Here is a 27535-nt window from a genome sequence, read left to right as displayed (position 1 = left end):
TATGGTTTAATCTCATTGAGTTGGCCTTCACAGGATTCCAACTTAATATTAAGATAATTCAATTTATTTGTCGGTTTTTATATACCGTTGTTTGGAGCAAGCCAATTTAGTGTTGTAGTCCCGCAAAGAACTTCCCAGATCAGCTGCTAGGACCCAAACTGCATCCAAAGTGACAATTGCTGGTTTAGAGGGTAACTGAAAATGGGATACCTGCAAAGACTCACCCATTTTCCCCTCTGCAGATGTTCCCTCAGCCCCAATACATCCAAGGCTCTCTCGCACACCTCCAGCTCCCTTACCGGGGGTCGATGTAGCCGCCAGTGACCTCTGATCTGCACCACCCGATGCCTCCGAGGTTCCCGTGAGAAGCGAGAGGGTCAAGGGTTGTTCTCCTCTCTGCCCCTTTCCCACCGGCGTCGCAGGAGCAGGGTCAGCACTCCGCATCACGGCTGGTAGTGAGAAGTCAGGGGAAGTCACTGCCATTGGAGAACGATGATCCGGGGGACTTAAGGTGATCTCCCCCTACAACACCAATGCTCCTTCACTGACCTTCGTAGCAGGGGCTTCCTCCCCCTGTTCTGTTGCTTTGCTGGGTGTGTAAGAAGTTATTAACCACTGCCCTGATGAAGGGTTCGAGTCTGAGGGGTAGACTCTGACCTTTCCTTTCCTCGTAGCCGGCATATTTGGGGAAAATTTCTCTAGGAAACCAGAGCAGCTTACGACCATCTGGTTCATGCCGCCATCGTGCGCCCCCCCCCCCCCCCCCCTCAATCTGTTCCTTTATTTCAGACAGGTGGCTGGTAATAAAAACCCATTGCTGTACTTTTAGCCATCACACATGGAATTTCTATCCATAAGGATTCCACAGTGAATTTTATTTCCTGCAGGGTTATTCTTTGTTCTATCCCATATTTTACATATTGTGCTACCCTCCCCACTCTGTCATTCCAATATAATTTATATCCTGGTATCAGTGTCCCACTGGTTATCCTCTTTCCATCATGTGTGTGAAATGCCTGTCTATATCCTTGTATAATGCTATATATTCGAACTCTCCAGTTTCATTATTCAGACTTCTGGCATTAGTATATAGATATTTTAAAATATGATTTTTATTTATACTTTTGTTTCTTTGTATTCGCAACCTGCTTTTTCTTAGTGTGTAGCCAGATGGACTCGGGACCAATGGGGATTGTGTTCCCCTGCTAGCAGATGGAGACGGAGTCAGGTTTCAAAGCTAACGTCAACCTACATATACCTCTGCAGTGACTTCGGACATTCAGTATCTCTGTCTCCTAGCAGATGTGGGCGCTATCCCCACACCAGCAGCGGTGAATAGCGGGATTGCAGCACTAATCCAAAGGAGAAAACTTTACCTTCAAATTGAAAAGGGTCCTTCTCTCAGTTGGGAGTTCCTGAGGCGATTTCTGAGATACCTCAGAGGAGCGCCGTGGTCTGGTAGCTGAAAGGCAGTGGGTGCAGAAGCTGAGTGCAGCGTTAAAGGCCTAAGCCCTCTCACCCTGCAGCCGAAGACAGTCACTGTACTCAACCAGTAAGCGCTGAGACCAAGTAAGTAGAGAAGAACTCCGAACCAGAGACGTGGAAGGGTTTTGGTAAGTCTTTCCTCCGGTCTCCTTGCTCGGCGTGCTGTACCAATATCGTTCCCAATCCCGTGCAGGCAAGGGGAGAGGGTTTCAGAGCAAGTTGTGCGGCCCCCCCTTCCCCCCGGTGGGCTAGGCCTCACATCAGGCTTGATGGTCTCTCCATGTGGCGATCCAGGGCGCCGCCATCTTGTGCATGGTTTGGAGCGATGCCATTTTTCCCCTTCGGCCATCAGTACACGCAGTGCCGGCCAGCCTCCTATGCGCTTAACACGTGCGTACATGTGCGCATAGCTGCTCGCATAACGGTACGCGTGAGCACACGCACAAACGGCAACTTAGTTCTACACGTGCCGAGGTGAGTCTTGTGCTCGCTTGAGAAGCATTAATCGGCTAAACACACAAGCTACAATGGTTATGGTCCCAGCAGAGGAGAAGCTCGAGACGACACTCCCTTTGCGCTGCCTGCCATATTAGGGCTGCACAGTCTGACCTGGAATCCTGCTTGTGTCAGCACTGTGAGGAAGCCCAGGGAGGACTGAACTCCCAGATCTTTTCCAAGTCTGGTCCATCCCAGTCTGAGAACGGGTCAGCCACAACCTTGTCTGATAGTACTTCGGACCTGAGCAATTCTGGGGCTGCGTCCTCCCTGAGAGAGGGCAGTTCAACGGCCCCTATCCCAGTTCCTCAAGGGCCAAATATGGACTCGGCAGCCTTCTCTTGGTTGGAATTTTTCAAAGGCCCTCAAGCCTTTGTTCAGGCGCAGTCAGCTCCTGCCTCAGACCAGGCAGTGCCCCAGCTGGGATGGCCTCGCCCTCCCAGTCCTGACAGTAGGCCTTGGTACATGCCTCGCCTCAACAAGGGTATCCCTGATAGGGACCCAAACACCACAGATGATGGGGGATCTTTAGAGGACAGGGAAATCCCCCCCCTCCCCCCAGGCCTGGAGCCATACTTTGATTTTTCCACAGAGATGAATTACCAACCCTAGTCTCCCATACCTTGAAGATTCTGGGAGTTCCGGGCATGGACCCTATGTCTGAGCCAAAGTAGAACCCCATCCTGATGTCTCTGTGGAAAGCCTCTTGCTAATTCCCGATGGTGGAAGCCATCCAGCAGTTGATTGACCTGGAATGGGATGCCCCAGAGGCAAGTTTTAAGGGAGGTTGGTCCTTGGAGGCTTTGTATCCTCTGGACCCAGTGGTCAAGGAATGCCTGCGTTTCCCGAAAGTGGTTGCCAAGGTCTGCACCGTCTCGAAGCGAACAACTATCCCTGTTGAGGGAGGGGCGGCCTTGAAGGATGCTCACGATAGGTGGTTAGAATCCATCCTTAAGCAAGCAAACTCGAGCACGGGAAAGCCACCGACCAGCTCTCCTTCCGCACAGCACAGCACCCACCGGGTCCTCCACCGGAAGTGAAGGAGATTCCAACCCGCTCCAGCTGAAAAAGGAGACAAAAAAGAGAACCACCAGAGAAATAAACCGCTGAGAAAACACCACCCATCCAAGTTTGAATCTGCAAAATTGGAAGAAAAAGAAAGAGAAACCAAAGTAAGAGTTTCGCCGCACTGCGCCGCCTTTCACCCCTCCCCGCGCCCTCGAGACAACCAATAGCCTTTAGGGCCGCGTCCCCACCACGCCTGGGAGGCGGGACCAAAAGTCCGTTTAAATTTTGGCGCTCCCTACAGTAAGCCCTTTAAACTCGAGCACCGGAAAGCCACCGACCAGCTCTCCTTCCGCACAGCACAGCACCCACCGGCTCCTCCACCGGAAGTGAAGGAGATTCCAACCCGCTCCAGCTGAAAAAGGAGACAAAAAAGAGAACCACCAGAGAAATAAACCGCTGAGAAAACACCACCCATCCAAGTTTGAATCTGCAAAATTGGAAGAAAAAGAAAGAGAAACCAAAGTAAGAGTTTCGCCGCACTGCGCCGCCTTTCACCCCTCCCTGCACCCTCGAGACAACCAATAGCCTTTAGGGCCCCGTCCCCACGACGCCTGGGAGGCGGGACCAAAAGTCCGTTTAAATTTTTTGACGCTCCTCGGCGTCGCGCGCCGAAGGTGCGCGACAAAGGGGCTGGCCCCTTTGTGCGCCCCTTCGTGCAGCCCCGGAGGGCTACACTTCCAGCTCCAGCTCCAACTTGCCTCCGCTCACAAAGTCTGCCATCACCAGCACAAGCGCAGCACTATTACAACACAAGCGCTACACACTAAAATGTTCCCCACCTTCCCAATACCTATTTTACAACATAGCCTGTCAGCAATAGGAAAACCTAACAGGTCATTCATACCACAACCCAAACGACAGGTGCTACACCGAAACCTTAAAACATTCACCCCAATCTTGATTACACCCATCACCCAACTCTTAGGCCTCACTTTATTCTCACTTTCATTATTCAATGCACAATCTCTGTCCAAGAAATCACTAATCCTCAACGACTATCTCCTCGATACCAAACCAGATATATGTGCTATAACGGAAACATGGCTCAAACCCACGGACACAGCAATTATAAACCAACTTCCCACATCAAATTACGACATCTTCTCCATCCCCCGACTGAAAAAAAGAGGAGGAGGACTACTATTTGCATCAAAAAAAGACCTCGGATTCATCCAGCACCCATACAACTCAAACTCTAAACTAGAAATGGGTCTCTTCACCTCAGATCAATTACAAATCCTACTCGTCTACGCCCCTCCGGGCCTCCTTGAGACAGACCCCCTCCCCCTTAGTAGAGGAAATCACAACCCTCATCAAACTGGACGCTCCAGCAATTATCCTAGGAGATTTTAATCTGCATGTGGACAACCCCACCCTCTCATCCAGCTGTGAATCCTTTCTCTCAGCCCTCTCAGCCCTGGGTTTCAAACAAATAGTTAGCAAACCCACACACAAAGCAGGCCACACGCTGGATCTTATCTTTATCAACCCAGGCATCAAACATTCTTCACGCCTCAAGAGCAAGAAGGTCCCTTGGTCAGATCACTCACTTATCTCAACCTCATTCTCATTGAAAAAACCCTCCACCTCCAAAAGGCCCTCACCATCTTTCCCATACAGAAGATCCTGCTCGACAGAAGACCTCAGCTCCCACCTAGCCTCTCAACTTCCATCCATTGATCTCTCAAACCCGAACACAGCTCTCCGCTCTTGGAAATCCATCACAGATTCCATAGCCGACAAGTTATGCCCGCTAGCAACCAAAAAATCACTCCCAAACGCCTCCAAAAGGCAACCATGGTTCACGGAAGAACTAAGAAAGCTAAAACAAAATCTAAGACAGAAAGAGAGCGACTGGCGTAAATCCCCAAACACCAATACACGATCCATCTACAAAGCCACCCTCCATCAATACAAGTCAACTACCTCTAAATCCAAAAGGGGCTACTATGCATCCAAGATTCACCACTTAATCTTCGACGCAAAAGCCCTCTTCGCCTATGTCTCCAATCTCACCCAAATCAATTCACAGGAGATTCCCAACGACCTAGCACAATCCAAAGCTGAAGAACTTGCTCTTCACTTTCACAACAAAGTCAACAGCCTTATAACTCAACTGCCTTCCAATCCCACCGACCATGCTCTTTACCAGTCTCTTCAACAGTCATCCCTCAACAACAATGGTCTTGAAACTCTTGAACCCATCTCTACCTTAGAGATACAAACTCTTATAAGAAGAATGAAACCTTCCTCCCATCCTCTGGATACTATCCCCACCAAACTGCTCCTGGCCATCCCTGATTCCATCGCTAAAACATTGTCGGACATCATAAACTGCTCGCTCTCTCAAGGACTATATCCTGACGACCTCAAATTGGCCTCCATCAAACCTCTACTTAAGAAACCCAATTTGGACCCTAAAGACCCCAACAACTTCCGTCCTATCGCCAATCTCCCATTCATAGCCAAGATTCTAGAAAAAGTTGTCAATACTCAACTCTCCGAATACATTGAAGAAAACAAAATCCTATTCTGATCACAATACGGATTTCGAAAATCACTGAACACAGAATCCCTCCTCATCTCCATGTCTGACTTCATATTAATGGGCCTTGACAAAGGTCAATCCTTCCTCCTAATTCTACTGGACCTATCAGCCGCCTTTGATACGGTCAATCATTCCATACTCACTTCCATTCTGGCTTCTATTGGTATCTCAGGCACCGCACTCTCATGGTTTAAATCTTTTCTCTCCAACAGAGGCTTCAAGGTTAAGATACAGAACAAAGAATCTTCACGAATGGACGCATCCATAGGAGTCCCTCAGGGCTCCTCACTCTCGCCTACACTCTTTAACATTTATCTTTTACCAATCTGCCAACTACTCTCCAACCTTAACCTTAAACATTTCCTCTACGCCGACGACATCCAGATCGTGATACCCATCAAAGAATCTTACACAAAAACATTGGTTCACTGGGAAAACTGTCTCTTCGAAATTAAACATCTCCTGTCTAACCTAAACCTAGTTTTAAACTCCTCTAAAACAGAACTGCTACTCATCTCCCCAGATAACAATTCCATCTCCAATCCCCCAACTACCCCAACTACTACACAGGTGAGAGACCTAGGAGTCTTAATTGATAACGGGATGAACCTTAAAGCTTCCATCAACAGAACCACCAAGGACTGTTTCCATAAACTCCAAGTTCTGAAAAGAATTAGACCACTCTTCCACACTCAGGATTTCAGAACCATTCTACAAGCTATCATTTTTTCTAAGATCGATTACTGTAACTCTATCCTGCTGGGCCTACCTTCATCCTACACTAAACCCCTTCAGATGTTACAAAACGCTGCGGCAAGATTACTGACAAATTCCAGGAGGAGGGACCATATATCTCCAATCCTAAAAGATCTCCGCTGGTTACCTGTTCACTTTAGAATCCTCTACAAATCTCTTTCCATAATATACAAAACCATCCATCAACACTCCCCACTCGACTTACAGATCCCATTCCAAATTTATAACTCCTCCAAACCAACAAGAGACGCACTCAGAGGATCTCTTCAAGTGCCCCCAGCCAAGACTACCAGACACATTACCTTGAGAGATCGGGCCTTTTCAACATCTGGCCCCCTTCTGTGGAACTCCATCCCACCGGACCTTAGACAGGAGCCCAGCCTCCCAACCTTCAGGAAGAGACTTAAGACCTGGCTGTTTAAAAAAGCCTTCCCGGACACCGATTAATTCTATTCAGCCAGATCTACCACTTCCACATGTAAAAATGCTATTACTAATGTAAATTCCTATATCTAATGTTATCCTCTCCCTTTTCTTCTCCTCTCCCAGTTCTATTACCTTGTTATTTGTAACTGCTTCCCTCCACACTAATAGGTTATTCAACTGTTCTTTGTACACCCCTGTTATATGTAAACCGGCACGATGTGTTTGCAACATGAATGCCGGTATATAAAAATTTTAAATAAATAAATAAATGTGACAGCAATGACGCTGCAGATCGCTTCCTGCTGTGCCTTGGTGGCTCGCTCCTGTCTGCTCCTCTCAAGAGAGGCAGATAGCTCTGGGGCGCACGCCAGAGAGGTGATTGAGCCTACCGCAGCCTTCCTGGCGGACGCAAGCTCGGACCTAGTGCGTACCGCGGCCAGAGGACTAGCCTCTGTTGTGGCAGCCAGAAGATGGCTTTAGTTGTGAAACTGGTCAGCGGACGCAACTTCTAAGGTGAACCTCACAAAGATACCCTTTAAGGAATCCCTCCTATTCGGAAGCGAATTGGAGAAGCTAGCCAGTAAGTGGGGTGAATCTCCAATGCCCAGGCTACCAGAAGATAAGAAAAAGAGGTCACAGCGCCCCTCACCCATGAGGGGTCAGGCCAGAGGCTCCCAGCACTTCCGGCCGTACAGAAACTCGTCATTTCACTCTACTCGGCCCTCTGGAAGGTCTCAGTCCTTTCAGAACCAACAACCAAAAAGAGGAGCAGGTTTGACCCGCACTCACCAATGAAATTGGGCTGACCCATCCTTGAGAAGAGGAGATAGGGGGCCGACTCTCTCTTCTATCAGCGGTGGGTCAAGATCACGTCAGACAAATGGGTGTACTGGACATCACATGAGAAGGGTATGCTCTCAAATTCCACAGCATCCCTCGGGACAGGTTCATGGTGTCACCTTGCCACTCCCAGCACAAGAAACTGGCAGGGAATCCACACTGATAAGGCTCCTCAGTCTGACGGCTATAACTCTAGTACCTACACCCCAAGTAAATTTGGGGCGCTATTCCATCTATTTCATCATGCCCAAGAAAGAGGGCTCATACTGACCCATCTTGGATCTCAAGAGCGTCAACCGTCTGCAGATAATTCACTTCCGCATGGAAACTCTTTGCTCCGTCATAATGGCAGTGCAACCGGGAGAGTTCCTAGCCTTCCTGGACCTCTCGGAAGCCTACCTCCATATTCCAAGCCGTCAAGACGACCAGCATTTTCTACGCTTTGCAGTTCTGGGCCAACAATACCAGTTCCGGGCATTACCCTTCAGCCTGGCAACCACCCCCAGAACATTCTCCAAAATTATGGTGATCGTGGAAGTGGCTCTGAGAAAAGGGATCCTGGTGCACCCTTACTTGGACAACTGGCTAATCCAGGCGAAGAAATTGGAAGAGAGCCTCCAGGTGACCAGCAGGGTCAGGTCCCTCCTGCAGGCGCTTGGTTGGGTCGTGAACATGGACAAGAGCAGTCTCAAGCCTTCCCATTCCTTAGAGTACCTGGGGGTCCAATTCGACACCAAGCAGGACAAGGTCTTCCTCCCTCCCTCCCTCGAGGAGGAGGAAACTGATGGACCAAATAAGTCACATGACAGACAAAATTCGTCCCGAGGTGTGGGACTATCTGCAAGTACACGATCTCATGGCATCAACCCTAGAAGTAGTACCATGGGCGAGGGCACACATGAGGCCTCTCCAACACTCCCTTCTCTCACGCTGGAACTCACTGTCTCAAGGCTACTCGATTCGCCTCCACTTACCAATGGAAGTATGCTCTTGGCTCCAGTGATGGCTACAGGAAATTCATCTAAGCTAGGATGTAAGCCTCTCCTCACTGAGCTGGATCATCCTCACGACGGACGTGAGCCTCCGGGGGTGGGGAGCTCACTCAGGAGCTGACACCTCAGGGGGATGGACCGAGGAAGAGGCGAACTGGAACAAAAGCTGCCTGGAAGCGTGGGCAGTCAGATTAGCATGGCTGTAGTTCAGCCACAGGCTCCAGGGGCAAGCGGTCCACGTGATGTTGGACAACGCAATAATGGTGGCCTACATCAACTGCCAGGGAGGAACAAAGAGCCGCCAAGTGTCTCTAGAAATAGACTCCTTTATGGAATGGGCGGAGTTAAACCTACAAAGGATTTCAGTCTCCCACATCGCGGGAAAAGACAATGTCAGAGCAGACTTTCTGAGCGGGGAAAGGTGGACCCGGGGGAATGGATGCTGTCGACCAGAGCCTTCCAGCTCCTAGTAGATCACTAGGGCCTTCCATCCTTCGACCTACTGGCTACATCTCACAATGCAAAGGTTCCCTGGTTCTTCAGTCGCAGGCAAGATTAGCGCTCCCCAAAGGATAGGAGCCCTTGTCCAGACCTGGCCAGAGGAGGACTTACTGTACGCCTTCCCCCCCCCCCGTGGCCGCTTCTGGGCAAGATCGAACACCACAAAGGGTTGGTCCTTCTGGTGGCCCCGGACTGGCCCAGGCGCCTGTGGTATGCAGACATGCAGAGGCTTCTCGTGAAGAGTCCCCTTTGCCTCCCCCCACACAGAGATCTTCTCCAGCAAGGCCCGATTCTTCATGAAGATCCAGCTCTATTCTCTCTCACGGTCTGGCCCTTGAGAAGGGCTCGCCTTACAAAGTGCGGATATTCAGTGGAAGTAATTGCCACATTTGTTCTGCATGTGGAGGTTTTCAACATCCCTGATGTACATATGGATCTGGAGAATATTTGAGGCCTGGTGCGGGGAGCATGGGTTGCCCCCACGAATGGCCAATATCACCATGATCCTAGAATTTTTACAGGACAGTCTGAACAAAGGACTGTCTCAACTCCCTGAAGGTCCAGGTGGCAGCCCTCTCCTGCTTCAGGGCCGAGGTGGGCGGAACCCGCCTGGCAGCACATCCAGACCTGGCCCGTTTAATAAAAGGGGTTAAACATCTACGACCACCCTTAAATTTGCCGGTCCCCTATGGAACTGCAACTTGGCATTGGACTTTCTGGCAGGGCCTTCCTTCAGACCATTGCACAGTCTATCACTACGCCTATTATCACTAAAGACTGTATTCTTGGTGGCGATATGCTTGGCTCGTTGCATCTCTGAGCTACAGGCGCTGTCCTGTCAGGAACCGTTCCTTCGATTTTACTCCAGGGGCAGTACAGCTTTGCACCGTTCCCCCCCTTCTTACCAAAGGTAGTCTCGGAGTTTCACCTGAACCAATCCATCTCCCTACCATCCCCGGATAGACATAAGGACACAGAAGACTACCGCCTTCTTCGCCATCTAAACATCAGTAGACTTTTAATGCAGTACCTGGAATGTTCAGAACTGGTACGCAAGACAGATCGCTTGTTTAATCTTTCAGGGGCAGAAGAAACAGGGCGAAGCGGCTTCACGAGCTACCATAGCCAGCTGGATCAAGGAAGTAATTAGGGCACTTACATATAGAGGTAAGGAAGCCTTTACCTCTACGAATCAAAGCTCATTCTATCAGGGCCCAAGCAGTATCCTGGGTGGAAGCTAAACACTGTCGCCCACAGACATCTATCGAGCAGCGACGTGGTCCTCCTTACACACCACCTCCATATTCTGACAGCACCTTGGGCAGCCTCCCGCCCCATTCAGAAGTAGCTTTTGTTCATCCCATTGGTCCTGAGTCCATCTGGTTACTCGCTAGGAAATGGAGAAATTACTTACCTGATAATTTTGTTTTCCTTAATGTAGACAGATGGACTCGGCATCCCGCCCACGGTTGCCCAAGAGAGGCGCCAAGGAATTGCCCATGAGTCGGACCTCGATTCCATGTGATTACGGGCAAGCCATTGCCCTACCATGCTTCAGGGCATCTATAGTACCAGGATTCAGTGCTTATGTTGGTTGAGTACAGTTGTGGTCTCCAGTTTTTTGATCAAGTTTTTAATCAAGTCGTATCCAAATTCTAATCAAGTTCTTCAACAATATGTCCACAGTGGCTTTTTGAAGAAAATACTGAATAGCTGAGGTCACTGCAGGGGTATATCTAGGGTGACGTCAGCTTTGAAACCTGACTCCGTATCCATCTGCTAGCAGGGGAGCACATAATCCCCATTGGTCCTGAGTCCATTGGTTCTGAATCCATCTGTCTATACTAAGGAAAATGAAATTATCAGCTAAGTAATTTCTCCAATTAACAAATGATACAGGCAGACTAGTCATTTATAGTACCACAAAAAAGGAATCATGATTTGAATATAATTATATATTTAAAACAGAATTACATTTTCTTTTTTACAAAATACATAACATGTCATATCCAATACTATCAGGTAAACAATGTCGGTGATATTGTCTACACTTTCAGCAACAATTATTGTAGTAGAACAAATACAAGAAAGTGTACAAACTTTATCATAAGATATTTTAACAAATGCTTATCAGTCACATAAAATGTCTCAGTGGCTTAACCAAACTCACTCTTATACACGTACACACTCTAACTCACTCATTCTATTTAAAAACAATACAATCCTCATTGAACAGCCTTACTGTATAAATTCATAAACCTCTATGGAAACTCTATATAGGCATGTATCTATGCAAATCTTATATACCCTTATGTTTTATATACCATTTACAATATTTAACATACAATTTAAATATGCTTTATATCAAGGAAAACATCTTTTCAATAAATTTCCATATGGATTTTATGACATGAAATCTTCCTATGTCTTCCACTAACCACAATGTCAATTATGAGTTGCTCTCAATTTACCCAACAGATTATAATATATTCTTCTTTTCTTGGCTGTCAACAAATTCTCTCCCCATAATCATCAATCACCCTTTCCTTTTCATGTTCAGTAATGACCGTACAAGAGGCCCTTGTTTCTCCAGAACGGCTTCATCAGGGGACATACAGCATCAACAGAATTACGATGATTATAATACTGTACCAGCTGCTCTTATACAAAATGACTCACACCGGAATTTCAATACTAACTTATTTATTTATCGAGTTTTATATACCGTCGTTCAGTTTTGCCATCACAACGGTTTACAAATTTCGAAAGGAGGGGAGATATAGAAATGAAGTACAAAGATCATCATCATAGTCAGATATAAGTACATGTAGGGGGACAGTCAAGACAAAGTACAGTATGGTAAGGGACCATAGTAAGGTAACAATAAAGTAACAGTTAACAGTCAATGGGAATAGTTATGTTCTTAGTTGTTGTCTCTGGGAACTGAGCATGTTTAATTCCGGTTGGGTGGTCTGTTGCGCGGAGGTTGTTGGTTGTCCATGGTTGTCTTTGTAGACTTTGAACAGCCATATTTTTAAATCTTTTTTGAATGTTTTTAGGTTGGGTTGCATTCTTAGATTAGTCGGCAGAGTGTTCCATAATTTGGGACTGGCGAGGGAGAAAGCTCTTTCTCGGGTTGTTGTGAGTTGTGCCATTCGGACTGAGGGTATTTTCAGGAGGCCCTTGTTGTTTGATTGAAGATTTCGATGAGGCGTGTGAGGCATGACCAGTTTGTTTGGTCTTTATGTATTAGTTTGTGTGTGATGGTCAGGGTTTTGAATTCTATCCGGTATTTTATTGGTAGCCAGTGTAGGGATACAAGGATGGGTGTTATATGTTCTCGTTTCTTTGTCCCTGTTAGGAGTCTAGCTGCAGTGTTTTATAGGATTTGGAGTGGTCTGAGGTTGGAGAATGGTAGACAGAGTAGTATGGAGTTGCAGTAGTCGATGTTGAAGAAGATGAGCAGTTGAAGTACGGTTCTGAAGTCATCTGGGGTTAGAAAAGGTTTTAGACGTCTTGGGGTTAGTAGTTTGTGATATCCCTCCTTAATTTTGGTTGTGATGTGGTTCTTGAAGGATAGTTCGTTGTCGATGATTTCTCCTAGGTTACGTGTCTGTGTGACTGGAGAGATTGGGGCTTTTTGATTCTCGAGCATGAGGGGAGGTGGTAGTGAGGAGCTGGGTTTCCGTTCCATGATTATTTTGTTTTTATCTATAATATGAGTTTCATTTGGGCTAGTAGTTGTTTGATTATGGATAGGTAGGAGGCTGTTCTCTTGTAGGCTTCTTCCAGTGAATTGTGGATTGGTATTAGTATTTTTATGTCGGCGTAGAGGAAGTGTGTAACGCCAAAATCATTTAGGAGTTGGCATAGTGGCAGTAAGTACCGTATATGTTGAAGAGCGTTGTGGATAGGGCGGAACCTTGGGGTACTCCAGTGTTTATTGTGCTATTAGAGAAGTAAATTTATTTTTCACCACCTGAGTCAATTTCTAAACAGCCTTCTGTTCATTTCCAATCTCGATGTACCGAACAGCTCATTTCACCTTGTTTAAAGCATATATAAATTGTATGTTAAATATTGTAAATGGTATATAAACAATAAGGGTATATAAGATTTGCATAGATACATGCCTAAACAGAGTTTCCACACAGGTTTGTGAATTTATACAGTAAAGCTGTTCAATGATGAGGATTGTATTGTTTTTAAATAAAATGAGTGAGTTACAGTGTGTGTGGTTAAGCCATCGAGACACATTTTATGTGACTGATAAGCATTTGTTAAAATATCTTGTGATCAAGTTTGTACACTTTCTTGTATTTGTTATATCCAATACTATAACACATATTGCCTAAATATGTTTCTAATTCCATGTCATTTTCATGTTCGCAAAAAATACACATATCCACAACATATTAGTATGCGTTTAATATAAAATCCATTATATTAAGGTTTATACTTCTCATATACACAATGTTAACAGTAAGCACTCTATCATGGCTCGCATACATTCACATACATACCAAACTATTCATTTTATTTAAAACCAACATACGGAGGAAACCACGTGACCCAATGAGCGGGTGAGCAGTGCAGATCACTCGCTCCCGGTGCTCCCCTCCAGAAAAGCCCTTCAAACCATCCGTTTCGTCTCATGGACGGCACCAAATCGGACCCGTGGCTTCCCAGACCTCCATAGAGGGATATTTGCTCCGCGGCACAGGCGACTGCTGAGGGGGAAAAAAAGGCACCCAGCAAGTCGGGGGAAAGCAAAATGGCCGACAGACCTCCTAGTCCCCGTTCTGCTGCAGCAAATACACATCATGGGGGACTGGTGGAGGAGGTCATGGCAGTGGTGGTGCAGGCCCTGGATGGAAGATTCCTGGAACTCTCACAGCAAATTGCATCGGGTAATGAAACCCTGCAAACTATAAAGCAGCAGGTGGAGGAGGTGCAAAAGAGGATTTCTGATATGGAGGATAGGGCACAGGCCCTGCAAAGTAAACAAACAACAATGGAGCGGCAAGTGCAAACCCTGGAACAAAAAGTGGATGATCTAGAAAATAGATCACGGCGCAATAATTTACATTTTGTGGGCTTTGCAGAATCCTACACAGACAGGGAAATTCTAGCATTATTGGAAGGATGGTTATTGCAGGAACTGGGTCTCAACCAACTTCAGGGTAGCTGCCAAGTGGAACAAGCGCAACGCCTGGGAATGAGAAACCTGGATGCTACAAGACCGCGAGTCATAATTGCATGTTTTCTGAACTTCGCCCATAAAGCTGCAATTTTACAACTTATAGGAAGAAATCCACATTACTCCATGAAGGTAAAAGAATCTTGATCTTTCAGAACTTTTCCACTCTTGTGTCACAGAAGAGAGAATTCTCTCAAGTCTGTGGGGACCTTCACAACAGGCATATTAAATTTAACCTGCAATACCCGGTACGTCAATGGGTGGAACACAATGGAGCATGGAAAAATTTTGAGACTGCAGTAAGGGCTAAGGTGTATGTATCTTCCCTCACAAATACATGAGACTGCCGGCAGGGAGGAAGAAATCATCACTGCAGGTGGAAGAGCTTTAAGGAACAACTTGGAGAGTCCGTGAAACCTGCAGAGCATGAAGGGACTCAATTGAAGGGTTTAGTATGATTCATATGTTGGTTTTCACGTTTAAACAGTTGAATGGTTTGCTGCAATGAAAACTGATGGTAAGCTGGGGGGCAGCACTGGTACGAGACTTAGTGGTTTTCACATCTCCAGATTTGGGGACTCGAGGGAGAAGAGGGGTACAAATCAGTAAGGGAGGTAGGGTGTTGGGAGGGACAGAAGTCCCAAGGTAAGCTAAAGGGCAGTGATTTGAAACACAGCTGGTATGGAACTGGAGAGAGCAGAGAGACGGCAAACCGGAGGTACTACTCTGGCCCCTTATGCTGGGTGGGGGGTGGGGGGGGGGGTCAGGGAAAGATGAAATGGAATAGGAATAACCTGCTAATCATCAGTGGACCATTGACATTATATGGCTGATACCCTGCACCTTTTGTCATGGAATATAGCAAGATTAGGGACCCTGGTAAAAAGGCCGAAACTGCTGTCCTTATTTAAAGGCAAAAAGCCCAGATAGCGTGCCTGCAGGAAACACATTTAGACACCAAAGAGCATCTAAAATTATCCAAGGGCTGGGTGGACAAGATATTCTTTTTCCCGGCGGATAACCGAAAAGGTGGTGTAGCCATATTAATCAGCAGAGACATAGTCTTTGAACACATGGATACAATGACCGACAACAAAGGCCGGTACGTAATCATAAGGGGGAAGTTGTTCGGTAAGCCTGTGACAATTGGCAGTATATACGCACCAAACAATTACTTGCATCAATTCTTTTCTGAGCTAAGTCAGCTTTTATCTGCACATGCCATGGGATCCGTATTCTTGTTAGGGGATTTCAACTGTGTAGCAGACCCCCTCCTTGAACGTCAAACCAAAGCTCACACAGTGAACCTGGGAAAGAGGAAGGGGAATTCCTTATCTCTAAACCAGTGGTCCCCAACCCTGTCCTGGAGGCCCACCAGCCAGTCCCTAACCCTGTCCTGGAGGCCCACCAGCCAGTCGGGTTTTCAGGATGTCCACAATGAATATGCATGAGAGTAAATTTGCATGTTATGGAGGCAGTGCATGCAAATTTTCTCTCATGCATATTCATTGTGGATATCTTGAAAACCCGACTGGCTGGTGGGCCCCCAGAACAGGGTTGGGGACCACTGCTCTAAACAATTACAATTATCAGGTGTATGGAGAGTCCTACAACCCGAGGAAAAGATTTCACCCATATAGCTCGGGCACATGAATCAATGCCGCGGATTGATTACGTTTTGGCTAGTACGGAACACTTTCACTTGTATCAAAAGGCTGAGATAGGTCCTACAGAATTTTCTAGACATGCCGTGCTGTGGGTAGACACCCGATGGGGGACGAGGGGAACTCAGAAACTGCGTTGGAGATTTCCCATGCACCTTACGCCTGATACAGAATTTCAAATGTATCTTAAAATTAAATGGAAAGAATATGAAGAGAATAACAGTACCCACATGTCAAAACCCCCTGTTATTCTGGGAGGCGGGGAATATATGGGCGATATTACTGTGTATGTAATTAGGAGGAACCGACTCCTGAATTAATCAGATCATAGACCTGGAGAAGGATTTTCAGAAAACCAAAGCCTGACTGATAGCTGCCCCATCGGTGGCTAATAAAAGGCAATTTAGAAACATAGAAACGACGGCAGAAGACGACCAAACGGCCCATCCAGTCTGCCCAGCAAGTTTTGCATTTTTTTTTTCTCATACTTATCTGTTACTCTTGGCTCTTAGTAACCTTTTGGTTCTATTTCCCTTCCACCCCCACCATATAGGGAATCCCTATTCCAGTTAAATTGCCTGTTACATCAAAAAACAAAGAATACTTTGTTATACACCTCTCATAGACTATATAGATTTGGAAATAAGACAGGCAAATTACTGGCCAACTTGGTAAAAGTTAAAAGAGGACATAATTATATAGACGTTGCAAGGCCCAGATGGGGTTAGATATTCAGCCACAGAGGATATCTGTCAAATTCTGCGGAGCTTTTATACCAAACTATACACTGAGGAATCTGCCGATAATGTAAGGGACCTGGAAGAAACATTTTTTCAGCGACTAGATCTCCCTCAGGTAACTACGGCCAAACTTGAGGCATTAAATAAACCCTTTACCATATCTGAAATTTTGGTGGGAATCAAAACCAGCCCATTCCACAAAGCCTCCTGACCTGACGGCTTTAATGCAAATATTTATAAAACATTGAAAGGGGTACTTAGTCCGAATCTAAAGGACTTTTTTGCAGCAGCATTGCAGGGAGGGGCATTCCCCAGAGATGCGAAAAAGGCCTACATTACAGTGCTGCCCAAGGGGGACAAAGATCCCATCCTGCCATCCTCTTACAGTCCCATATCGCTTTTGAGCTATGATTTAAAGTTATTTGCAAAAATCTTGGCTAACTATTTGAAGGGGGTTTTGCCAGCATTGATCTCGCCAAACCAGTCAGGCTTTGTACCGGGTAGGACAGCCGGTAAACATATACGCTATGGGCAGCTATGTCGCACTGTAAATCACACTCCACCCCCACTCTCGCAGTGGGATTTGATGCAGAGAAAGCATTCGACCGGGTGGCATGGCGGTATTTATTTTCAGTAGCGGACAGATACGGTATGTCGGGGGACATAGTGAAAAATATATCCCTTTTGTATCAAGAGCCCTGTTCAGCGATACTGGCCAATGGGGACATGTCCCAAGAATTTCAGCTGCAAAGGGGTAAGAGGCAGGGCTGCCCACTTTCTCCGCTACTATATATCCTTACATTAGATCTGCTGCTGCAGAAAATAGAAACATCTCCCAACATAAAGGGGTTTGAGAGGAGGGGAGAGTCTTTCAAAATAGCTGCATTTGCAGACAATGTGCTGGTGTTTCTGACCAACCCTGTAACCTCTTTACAGCATGTTATGGAGTTGCAGAGCCACTTTGGGCAGTTCTCAGGCTTAAAAATCAATATGGTACTCGGGGAATTCTGCGCTACTGCGAAATGCAGAATTTGCGCAGAATTCCCCCTTCCCGCAGATTTCCTCTCACCTCGCAGATTTCCTCCCTCGTCTCCTTTCCCACAGATTTTCATTGTCGCCTCGCTGATTTCCTCCCTTCAAAACCGGAAGCACATGGACAGTGGCCATCGCGAGAGTGGGGGCATCTCAGCACGGCAGAAAATAGCAGAGGAGAACCTGGCATGCCGCGAATAGAGCACGGCATATAGGTCGCGCTCCATTTGCGGCGAAAATGAAGGCCCTCGTGTGCCGTGAACGGAGCACGTCCCGCAGCATGCTGGTGAAAGAGAATTTGTGTGTGAGAGATGGGAGGGCGACAGAGAAGCATGGTTGGTGAGGGGTGGGTGGGGAAGGTGAGGGAGGGAGAGCATGGTTGGTGAGAGGAGGGGGTGGGGAAGGTGAGGGAGAGCATGGTTGGTGAGAGGAGGGGGTGGGGAAGGTGAGAGAGCAGGAGGGTGTGAGAGAGCATGGGAGGTAAGAGAGGGTGGGTGGGGGATACTTGCATGTGGGTTTCAGAGAAAGGGAGCCTATATAAGGGGAAGGGGATGCCGGTGAGAGAGAATGTGTGTGAGAGAGAGGAGAGAGGGGGTGTGGGAGAGGGTGAGACAGCCTGGTTGGTAAGATGGGGGAGTAGGGGAGATGCTTGTAGGTTTCAGAGAAGGGAGCCTATGTGAGGGGAGGGGAGAGTGACAGAGCAGGAGGGTGAGAGAGAGCATGGGAGGTAAGAGGGAGGCTGGGGGGGGATGCTTGAGTGTGGGTTTCAGAGAGAGGGAGCTTATATGAGGAGATTGACGGAGTGTGTATGTGTGTGAGAGATTGGGAGCTCGTGTGTATGAAAAAGGGATTGTGTTATGTGAGGGTGCTAGCCTGTGTGAAGGGATTGTGTATGTGAAGGGAGCCTGTAAGACGGGGTGTGTATGTGTATTAGAGAGAGGGAGCATGTGTGTGAGAGAGGGAGGGACAAGAGGGAGCCTGTGTGAGGGGCAGTACTGAGAACAGGGTCAAAGTCTGGGACTGGCAATAGCGTGGAAAGGGTTGAGCCTAGAGCTGAAGGGGAGAGATATTGGCAGGTGGAGGAGTTGGGGCCTGATAGGGCAAACTGGCCAGGGGAGTAGGGAGAGCGAGTGGAAGGGACATTTACAGTGAATTTCTAGGGAAATTCTGCTCAAAATATTTAAAATTCTGCAACTTTAACAACTTTTTTCTGTAATAATTTAAAATGTAGTTACTTAGATTGTGGTGTAAATTGTTATTTTGAACAATATAAAGTTTGCTGAATTTTGCAGAATTATCAGCCTTTCTGCGCAGAATTTTAAATTTTTGCGCAGAATTCCCCCAGGAGTAATATGGATAAATCAGAGGCGCTAGATGTAATGAGGCAATTGGGGTTGATGTGGCCAGGCCTCTTTCCCTTGCGATGGGTAGAGAAAGAGATGAGATACCTAGTAGAGATAGAATAGATGTATGACTGCAACATATTTCCTCTATTACGGCGGACCAAGGAGAGACTGCGGCACTGGCAAAGCTTGCCTCTTTCGCTGGAAGGTCAGATTCAATTATTTAAAATGATAGAATTACCTAGATGGTTATACATCTTCCAAATGGTGCCCATTAGACTAAAATGAATACATCTGTCAGAACTGGACAGAGCAATACGAGGCTTTTTGTGGAGAAATAAATAGGCAAGACTGCCGACAGGCCTGGAAATGTCTCTGCACAAACTGCAGGTGTCTTGGAATGTGTCACCTATGCTTACAGTCCTGGGGCACCCAGGTTTCACCCCAGGTATGACCACGGGACTTTACAGACAATGGGCACTAAAGGGCTTTACTTACGTGTATCAGTTCCTACAGGCCGACACAAGGCAAGTACGCAGTTTTCAGGACTTGCAAACCACATACCCAATCCAGAGTACAGAGTTTTATGCATACTTACAAGTCTGGCATTTCATAATGTCAGATCTCCTTAAAACCCCCAAACTTTGGGACTATGCCAAATTAGTGAATTTCTTCCAGGTCCCAGCAGGGGGGAAGCTGTCTGGCTCCGTGATCATAGGGGCCTTGAAAAAAGTATGGGGAGGTGAGACCATGCAGGTGTTGATTAGGCGATGGAATCAGGAGATGAAGGGAGGAGGTAACGCCGGGCCTCATTCGAGCCTGTTTTGAGGATCTTACCATAACCACTGAAAATTTGCAACTCAGGGAGGTGCAGTTTAAATTTTTGCGGCATATGTATATCACAAACCTAGGCATACAATTGGTTGATACGGATAGATGTATAAAGTGTAAAACAGCCCCAGGCACACTGTTTCATTGTTTTTGGGATTGTCCGAAGCTGGCTATATTTTAGGAGAAACTTCTGCATTACTTGGGAAAATTAGTGTGCTGTACCCTACCTGCCTCGGCACTATTATGCCTGTTTGACTCTCAGGTAGAACTTACGGAGTCGCTATCCGAACCCAAGAATGTTTCTGAAGAAGGCATTTCTTCTGGCTAAAAAGTTCATACTGGCGCATTGGCTAGATGCAGAGGCACAGTCTTTCACCTATTGGAGGATACAATTGCATCAGATGTTGGTGTTCGAATACCTCTTAGCATGTCGATCCTCTTCAAAGCGATATGCTATGTTCATGGACATCTGGAGGGAGTACATAGCATCTTTAACCCCCAAGGCAAGGAGCCACTTATTTATGTTACCATAACAAGAGACTAACCCAAAAACTGAATTTTCACAAAACTTTGGGAAAATTTGGTTCGGTTTTCAGTTTCCCAAACCAGGACGAATTGGGCAGTTTTGTTGAAATTGCCTAATTCATCCTAAACAATTGCACATCCCTAGAATTTAGTAGGCATTCTAGATGTCCCATTGACCCCCATTGATCCTTCCTTATTGGTGTTTGAGCATTTGGTTTTGAAAGATCTAGCAAAGATGGAGCAAATATATACTTATGAAGAACAAATGGTAATAAGTTTGTGAAATATGTCAATAGTAAAACTGGCAGACAAGGGTGGAGAAGAGGTCATAATGGATAGAGAGCAATATATAGGTGAAGCGACATGGCAGTTAGGTGATGGACAGGATTTTAAAAGGGTATGCAGCATATGATCATTAATGAGAAATAATTCTCTTATTTGTACGAAAAATATCCTATAACGCCCATCCTATATTTGGTTCCAAAAATCCATAAATCTATGGAGGTCCCTCCAGGGCGCCCCATTGTATCTAGTAGGGAGTCCTTGTTCAAACCAATATCCAAATAGTTTGCAACAAATCAAGATTTTGTCAGTAGTTCTCCATCTTACATGAAGGATTCATCACATTTCATTAAATGTCTAGAAGATATGGTACATTGAGATTGGTGGTTAGTAACAGCGGATGTAGCCACATTATACACTAATGTGCCACAAAGGGCAGCGTTATCCATTATTAGGGATGAATTCGAACATTCCCAAATGGCAGATTCATACCTACAGTTTTGGATGAGATTAGATATTGCATTAAGAGTTACTTTAGTTTTAATCAAAATATGTACCAACAGGTTAAAGGCATCCTATTGGGGTCCTCTGTGGCCCCATTGGTGACATACTTTTGTATGTGAGTAATTTTATACATCATTACGTGTATAATACTGAATTCAGCAATAATATCATATGGAAGCACTATATTGAGAATTTTTTTTTTGTGGTTAGGATCATATGATCTGGTATACTCTGAGGTAACTAAAGGATGAAAATTTGAAGTTTGAATTCCATCACCATCAAAATAAAATTTCATTTCTAGATATTTTGGTTTGTAAAGATGATAATTGTTTGAATACTATGCTTTACAGAAAAACAGAAATTCCCTGTTGTATTTCTCAAGTTTTCATCCAGAACGTCTTAAAGCATGCCAGTAGGCCAACCCCTATGCCTCCGCCATTTATGCACAACAGATTTGGTATACATTAAAAGAGCAGATGAATTATCTTTGCAATTTCAAGAGAGAGAATATACCAATAAAACAATAAGGCTTTTAATAGAGCCCTATGTGCAAATCGAGAACATTTAACGGATCAACGCTCACAAGTGTCCAGATTTGTTTGTACGATTCTTTATTCTAAAGGGCATCAGCGATTAAAGACATTTGCAAACATTCGCATATTTTATTAGATGATGCAAAATTTGTAGAAAATCCAGTTTTTGCATTGCGAAGAAATAGATCATGAAGAGATCAGTTGGTGACATCAGCCTTCCCGGTTAACACACAAGATGAAATACAGATAATGGAACGATTTACATGTGGATCCTGTTCAATATGTCCTTATGTATTATGTATCTCTTCATTCAGATACTTGAAGATGATACAGAAGTTTATTTTACAGACATATTTAACATGTGATACTAGTTGAGTAGTATACACCACTATTTGTCTATGCAAGCGAATATATATATATATATATATATATATATATATATATATATATATATATATATATATATATAGTAGACTAAGTGCAATATAAGAACATGGATTTGTGAACACTTGAGCTGTATTACATACAAAAGTGGCAGGCACCTTCAGTAGAGCATTGGGTTACAAGTGGGCATACAGTTGAGGATTTAAAGTTTTAATTATTTGTTTTGTAAACTTATCACAAGGAGGAGATATATCTCGGCTACTCGTTCAAAAACGTTTTAATTTTGAATGGGATACCTTGGAACCTGAGGGACTGAACCACAATATAGAGTGGGAAGCTTTCCTATAGACTGCTATAAATAGATAAAAAAGGTATGACAGAAGTTTATTCAGGGCGGTACAAACCTTGATATTGATATGTAACATGTTACGATTAATGATTGGTTGGTTGTAGTTTTTGAAGGTATCGGAGATGATCACATGGTATTGTGGTTTGTTTTAGGATTGGTCAGTTACAAATGACATGCTTTAAAAATGTTTGAGAGAAGCTACATGCACTGCGATTTTTTTTTTGATTTTTTTTGATTTTTTTTTTGGGAACTTGATAGTTGTATATACCTTGATGCCAGAATGAGAAGGTTAGTGGATATGTTTGTTGCCTAATACAGAAAATACTGTGGTTAGCTGAGTGATATATGATAGAGTTTTGATTACTTTTTAGGTTTTGTAGTTGAGTAAGCGAGTTGTACGGTGGAGGAAAACGCGATGGAATACCATATAGTGGTTGGTAAGTGTATGCAATTATGTTTATTGCGGATATTAGGACTGTTATGATACTAACTTTAAAAATATATACTTTTATAGATGGGAAGAAATGTGAATGAAGCTGGATTAAAGGTCACGTGTGCACAACGAGATGACCACCGTTAGAGTGGTGTATCTGATTAAGAAGAATATTCGCTAGAGGGAAATTAAAGGCTTCCCCTGAAGAAGCCGTAAAGGCGAAAGGATTGGGCCCATTGTTGGGATGTTATCTGGACCCCTCTGGTGACAACAGGATAATATTTGTTGAAATTTTCTAGAGATTAGAGGATGATCCTTGTATCTCTCTAAAACAACATAACGTTGAACTTTTGAACTCTTTACTTACTATATGTATAGCCCTTCTGAAATCAGAGAAATTTTGCATTTGGCAAATGTTTACAACCATAGATTGGTTTTAAATAAAATGAATAATTTGGTATGTATTGTGAGTGTGTATGAGGAATGAAAGAGCGCTAATATTATTTTAACATTGTGTGTATGTGAAGTATGATAGTGTTAATATAATAGGTTTTATATGTGGGACACGTGAATTGATATGGTGTGTAGTTTTTGAGAATATGAAAATGACATAATTAGAAAAAGATTTATGCAATATATGTATGTTATAACATTGGATATAATTACATTATGTATTTTGTAAAAATAAAATGTAATTGTTTTAAATATATAATTCAAATCATGATTCCTTTTTTGTGGTAATATATTTTGAATTGTTAGGAATTGTATTATCCTTTTTTTTCTGCTTATACCAGTGTAGGGTCATTCACATGTGTCTGGGCTACTTCAGCCTTCCCCACAACCCCTGTTTCACAAGTACACTTGGAAAAATACCTCCCTATGAACCATGCGCTTCTGAGCGACTATCTGCTTTCCTCCATGGTCTAGTTTAAAAACTGTGCTGTCTCCTTTGAAAAAGTTAGGCCAGCAACCTGGTTCCACTCTGCTTAATATGGAGCCCATCCTGTAGGAATAGGCTCTCTCCCTCAAAGTTCCCCAGTTCTTAACAAATCTAAATAAAAATTGCCCACCTTCCAGCTAATGAAACATGAAATATCCTACATGGCCTAGTGCTCCAGAGGTTGGGAGGAAGGACTGAAACTTGAAAAGACTGGAGAAAAGGTAATGGGGAGGGATCCCCTTAAAATAAGTGAGAAAGAAGTCACACCAAGTTCAGCCTCTTGAGGGGAGAACACAGGGTTACTATTAGACTGGTTACTGCTAGACAGAACTAGATACTTCACAATAACTTTATATACTCCTGGGGGAATTCTGCACAAAAGAATTAGAAAATCTGTGCACAAAAACTCAAAATTCTATTGGTCAAAAAACACAATTTACATGACAGTCTTTAAGTAATTACATTTTAAATTATTACAGAAAAAAATTACTTAAGTTGCAGAATTTTAAATATTTTGAGCAGAATTTCCCTAGAACTTCACTGTAAGAGTGTCCCTTCCACTTACACACAGCCTCATACAGGCTCCCTCACTCTCTCGCACACACACATCCCCTCATACAGGGCCCTCTCTCTTGCATACACACCCACACAAGCTCCCTTTCTCTTTCACCCAGGCTACCTATCGGGCCGGTACAGTAAAATCGCGGGAGAGCGGGCGAGCGCAGGCCACTCTCCTGGGCGCGCGATACAGTATTTTAATTTATTTTAATTAGGGCCGGCGGTAAAAAGAGGCGCTAGGGACACTAGTGTGTCCCTAGCGCCTCTTTTTTGACGGACGCGACGGCTGTCAGCGGGTTTCACAGCTGACGCTCAATTTTGCCGGCGTCGGTTCTCGAGCCCACTCACAGCCACGGGTTCGGAAACCGGACGCTGGCAAAATTGAGCGTCCGGTTTTCGACCCGCCAGCCGTGGGCCCATTTAAATTTTTTTTTTTTTTTTTACTTAAACTTTTGGGATCTCCGACTTAATATCGCCATGATATTAAGTCGGAGGGTGCACAGAAAAGCAGTTTTTACTGCTTTTCTGTGCACTTTCCCGGTACCCGGAGAAATTAGCGCCTACCTTTGGGTAGGCGCTAATTTCTGAAAGTAAAATGTGCGGCTTGGCTGCACATTTTGCTTTCTGAATCGCGCGGGAATACCTAAGAGGGCCATAAACATTCATTTGCATGTTGCGGGCTCTGTTAGGTTCGGGGGGGTTGGACGCGCGTTTTGGATGCGCTATTACCCCTTACTGAATAAGGGTAAAGCTAGTGCGTCCAAAATGCGCGTCCAAATGCTGGCTAACAGTGCACTCTGTACTGTATCGGCCCGTATGTCTCTGTCTCACACAGCCCTTCACACGTGCTCTGTCTCACACATACACAATCCCGTCACACGAACTAGCACCCTCACATACACACAATACCTTTTTCATACACATGAGCTCCCAATCTCACACACATACATACTCCTTCACAATCTCCTCATATAGGCTCCATCTCTCTGAAACCCACACTCAAGCATCCCCCCAACCCCCCTCGCTTACCTCCCATACTCTCTCACCCTCCTGCTCTGTCACCCTCCCCTCATATAGGCTCCCTCTCTGAAACCCATACTCGAGCATCCCCCCCACTCCCCCTCTTACCAACCAAGCTGTGTCTCACCCTCCCCCACACCCCCTTTCCTCTCTCACACACACGTTCTCTCTCACTAGCATCCCTCCCACCCTCTCTTACTTCCCACTCTCTCACATCCTCCTGCTCTCTCACCCTCCCCCCTACCACCCATGCTCTGTCACCCTCCCCTCTCTCACACACACATTCTTTCTCACCGGCATCCCCCCTCCCCCCCATGCTTTCTCTCACACCCTCCTGCTCGCTCTCTCCTCCCCTCTCTGACACATTCTCTCTTACCGGCATGCAGCGGGACACGCTCCGTTCGCAGCAAAGATGAAGGCCCGGCGCGCCGCTCGCAGCAAAAAGGGAAGGCCCCTGTGTGCTGCAAACGGCACACCGGGCCTTCATCTTTGCCCCGATAGGAGCGTGTGCCGTGGGACGTGCTCCGTTCATGGCATGCCAGGTGCTCCTCTGCTATTTTCTGCACAGAATTTGGCAATTCTGCGCGGGGGGGGGGGGGGTTTGCGCAAATTCTGCGTTCTGCAGTAGCGCAGAATTCCCCCAGGAGTGTTTATAGTAATAAATCACATAACTGTACTCAGACAAGAATTTATTTTTTATGTCACTAAAAACAGAAGTAGTGTGGGGTTTTTTTTTCCAAAGAACAAGAAATGCTCACGTTTTGTGATGTATATTAATCTAATAAGGATTATACCGTCTCCCATAGAAACCACGAGAGCAAAACCATTTTTTTGGGTTTGTTTCAGCATGTGGTAACTTGGCAATAGCAACTTGAGAAATATCCGAAAGGAATAAAGGAGAAAGACTCTGGCTGTTTCCTTTAGGTGTAATTTATTTACAGTGGAAGAAGGTCAAACAAATACAGATTACCTTTTAGTTCAGGTGAGACGTCACTTAGGTCTTTGCATAGAATGGGTTCCTGTCTATTCCACGGCGCCTCTTTAACCCTTCTAGGCCCTTATTTCTTGTACACTGGTGAGGGGCTTCTCTCATGCACATACGCACTTACACATTCATTCTTTTACACAGTCCCTTTCTCATATACATGTCTGTACTTTCACGTACTCTTTATTACATACACAAGTTCTCTTGCCCTTACATACATATTGTGTGTGAGAGAGAGCCTATATGTGTGCATATGCATGCCTGTGAGAGGCTCACACACATTCTCTTTCAAGGACTCCGTCTCTCTTTGGGCCATGATAGGATGGCCTTGCCACAGTGGGATGGGCTGTGCTGCATTCCTTGCCAACCTTGCTTCCTTCTTTGGCCTTGACTCCTGCCAGCCTTCCATAGCGCTAAGGGGAAATTGTGCTACAACACAAAATTGTATGCACATAGCTTAGAGGGAACACTGGTTGGACTGCTTTACGTTGTAAAATTTCACATCTCTAACTCATTTGCATGTTTCACAGTTGGGTGCCAAAGATGACTAATTTTAACATAGTGTATTCACACATGCAAATGATGCTTGTCTTTGGAACCTTAATTCTGACCAAAGCAAGGCTGGGTCCAAGGCGAAACTGGGTGATTTTAGTAGCAAAAGTGCTCTTTCAAATGACATTAGAAAGAAAAAAATTAAAAACTACACAGGTATTTGCACCCAAAAAATGGTGAAAATTTGCATAAAAAGGTGACATCTTTATGAAACTATATCTTTGCTTTCAGTTGACTGCAAAGCCTCCTAGTGCAAATCCTAGATGTACGTCATGGGCCATGTCTAATCATCCAGTTATGGCCTGAATCGAAATATACATCAGGAGCATTGAGGAGTCAAAGTAGGCCTTAAATTCCTTTTGAAAAATTTTTCATGTAGTTTGCTGGCCATTAAAAAGGGTAGCAAGCTCATGTTAGGTTCCAAACTTTGCATAGGAACTTAGCACCAGAGGTTGTTGTAATCCATTAAATTTGAAGCCCTAACGGGGTGGTTTGGCTGCTGTGCCCGGACAATGTGGCCATTTTGAGTTGCATGGAGCACAGTACTCT

The 27535-nt window shown here is 45.1% G+C and overlaps 1 protein-coding gene across 3 annotated transcripts in view; it reads left to right on the top strand.

Annotated features, from left to right (window-relative positions):
* ZNF292 (zinc finger protein 292) overlaps positions 1-27535 on the top strand; it is a 520431-nt gene that overhangs the window by 370893 nt on the left and 122003 nt on the right. Inside the window, exons 7-8 of one of the 3 annotated variants that reach the window (XM_029595468.1) lie at positions 22870-22935; positions 23013-23648. The exons of 1 other annotated variant lie outside the window; for it this stretch is intronic. In XM_029595468.1, coding sequence (XP_029451328.1) covers positions 22870-22882 — 13 coding nt within the window. In that variant the 3' untranslated portion in view covers positions 22883-22935; positions 23013-23648. Of the gene's footprint in view, positions 1-22869; positions 22936-23012; positions 23649-27535 lie in introns of those variants that run through there. One more of the 3 variants, XM_029595469.1, reaches the window with a different exon arrangement.

Source organism: Rhinatrema bivittatum, chromosome 3 (genome assembly GCF_901001135.1).
Source record: "Rhinatrema bivittatum chromosome 3, aRhiBiv1.1, whole genome shotgun sequence".
Taxonomy (NCBI): Eukaryota; Metazoa; Chordata; class Amphibia; order Gymnophiona; family Rhinatrematidae; genus Rhinatrema; species Rhinatrema bivittatum.
Note: the sequence above shows the minus strand (reverse complement) of the source record. Positions and strands in the feature narration are given on the sequence as shown.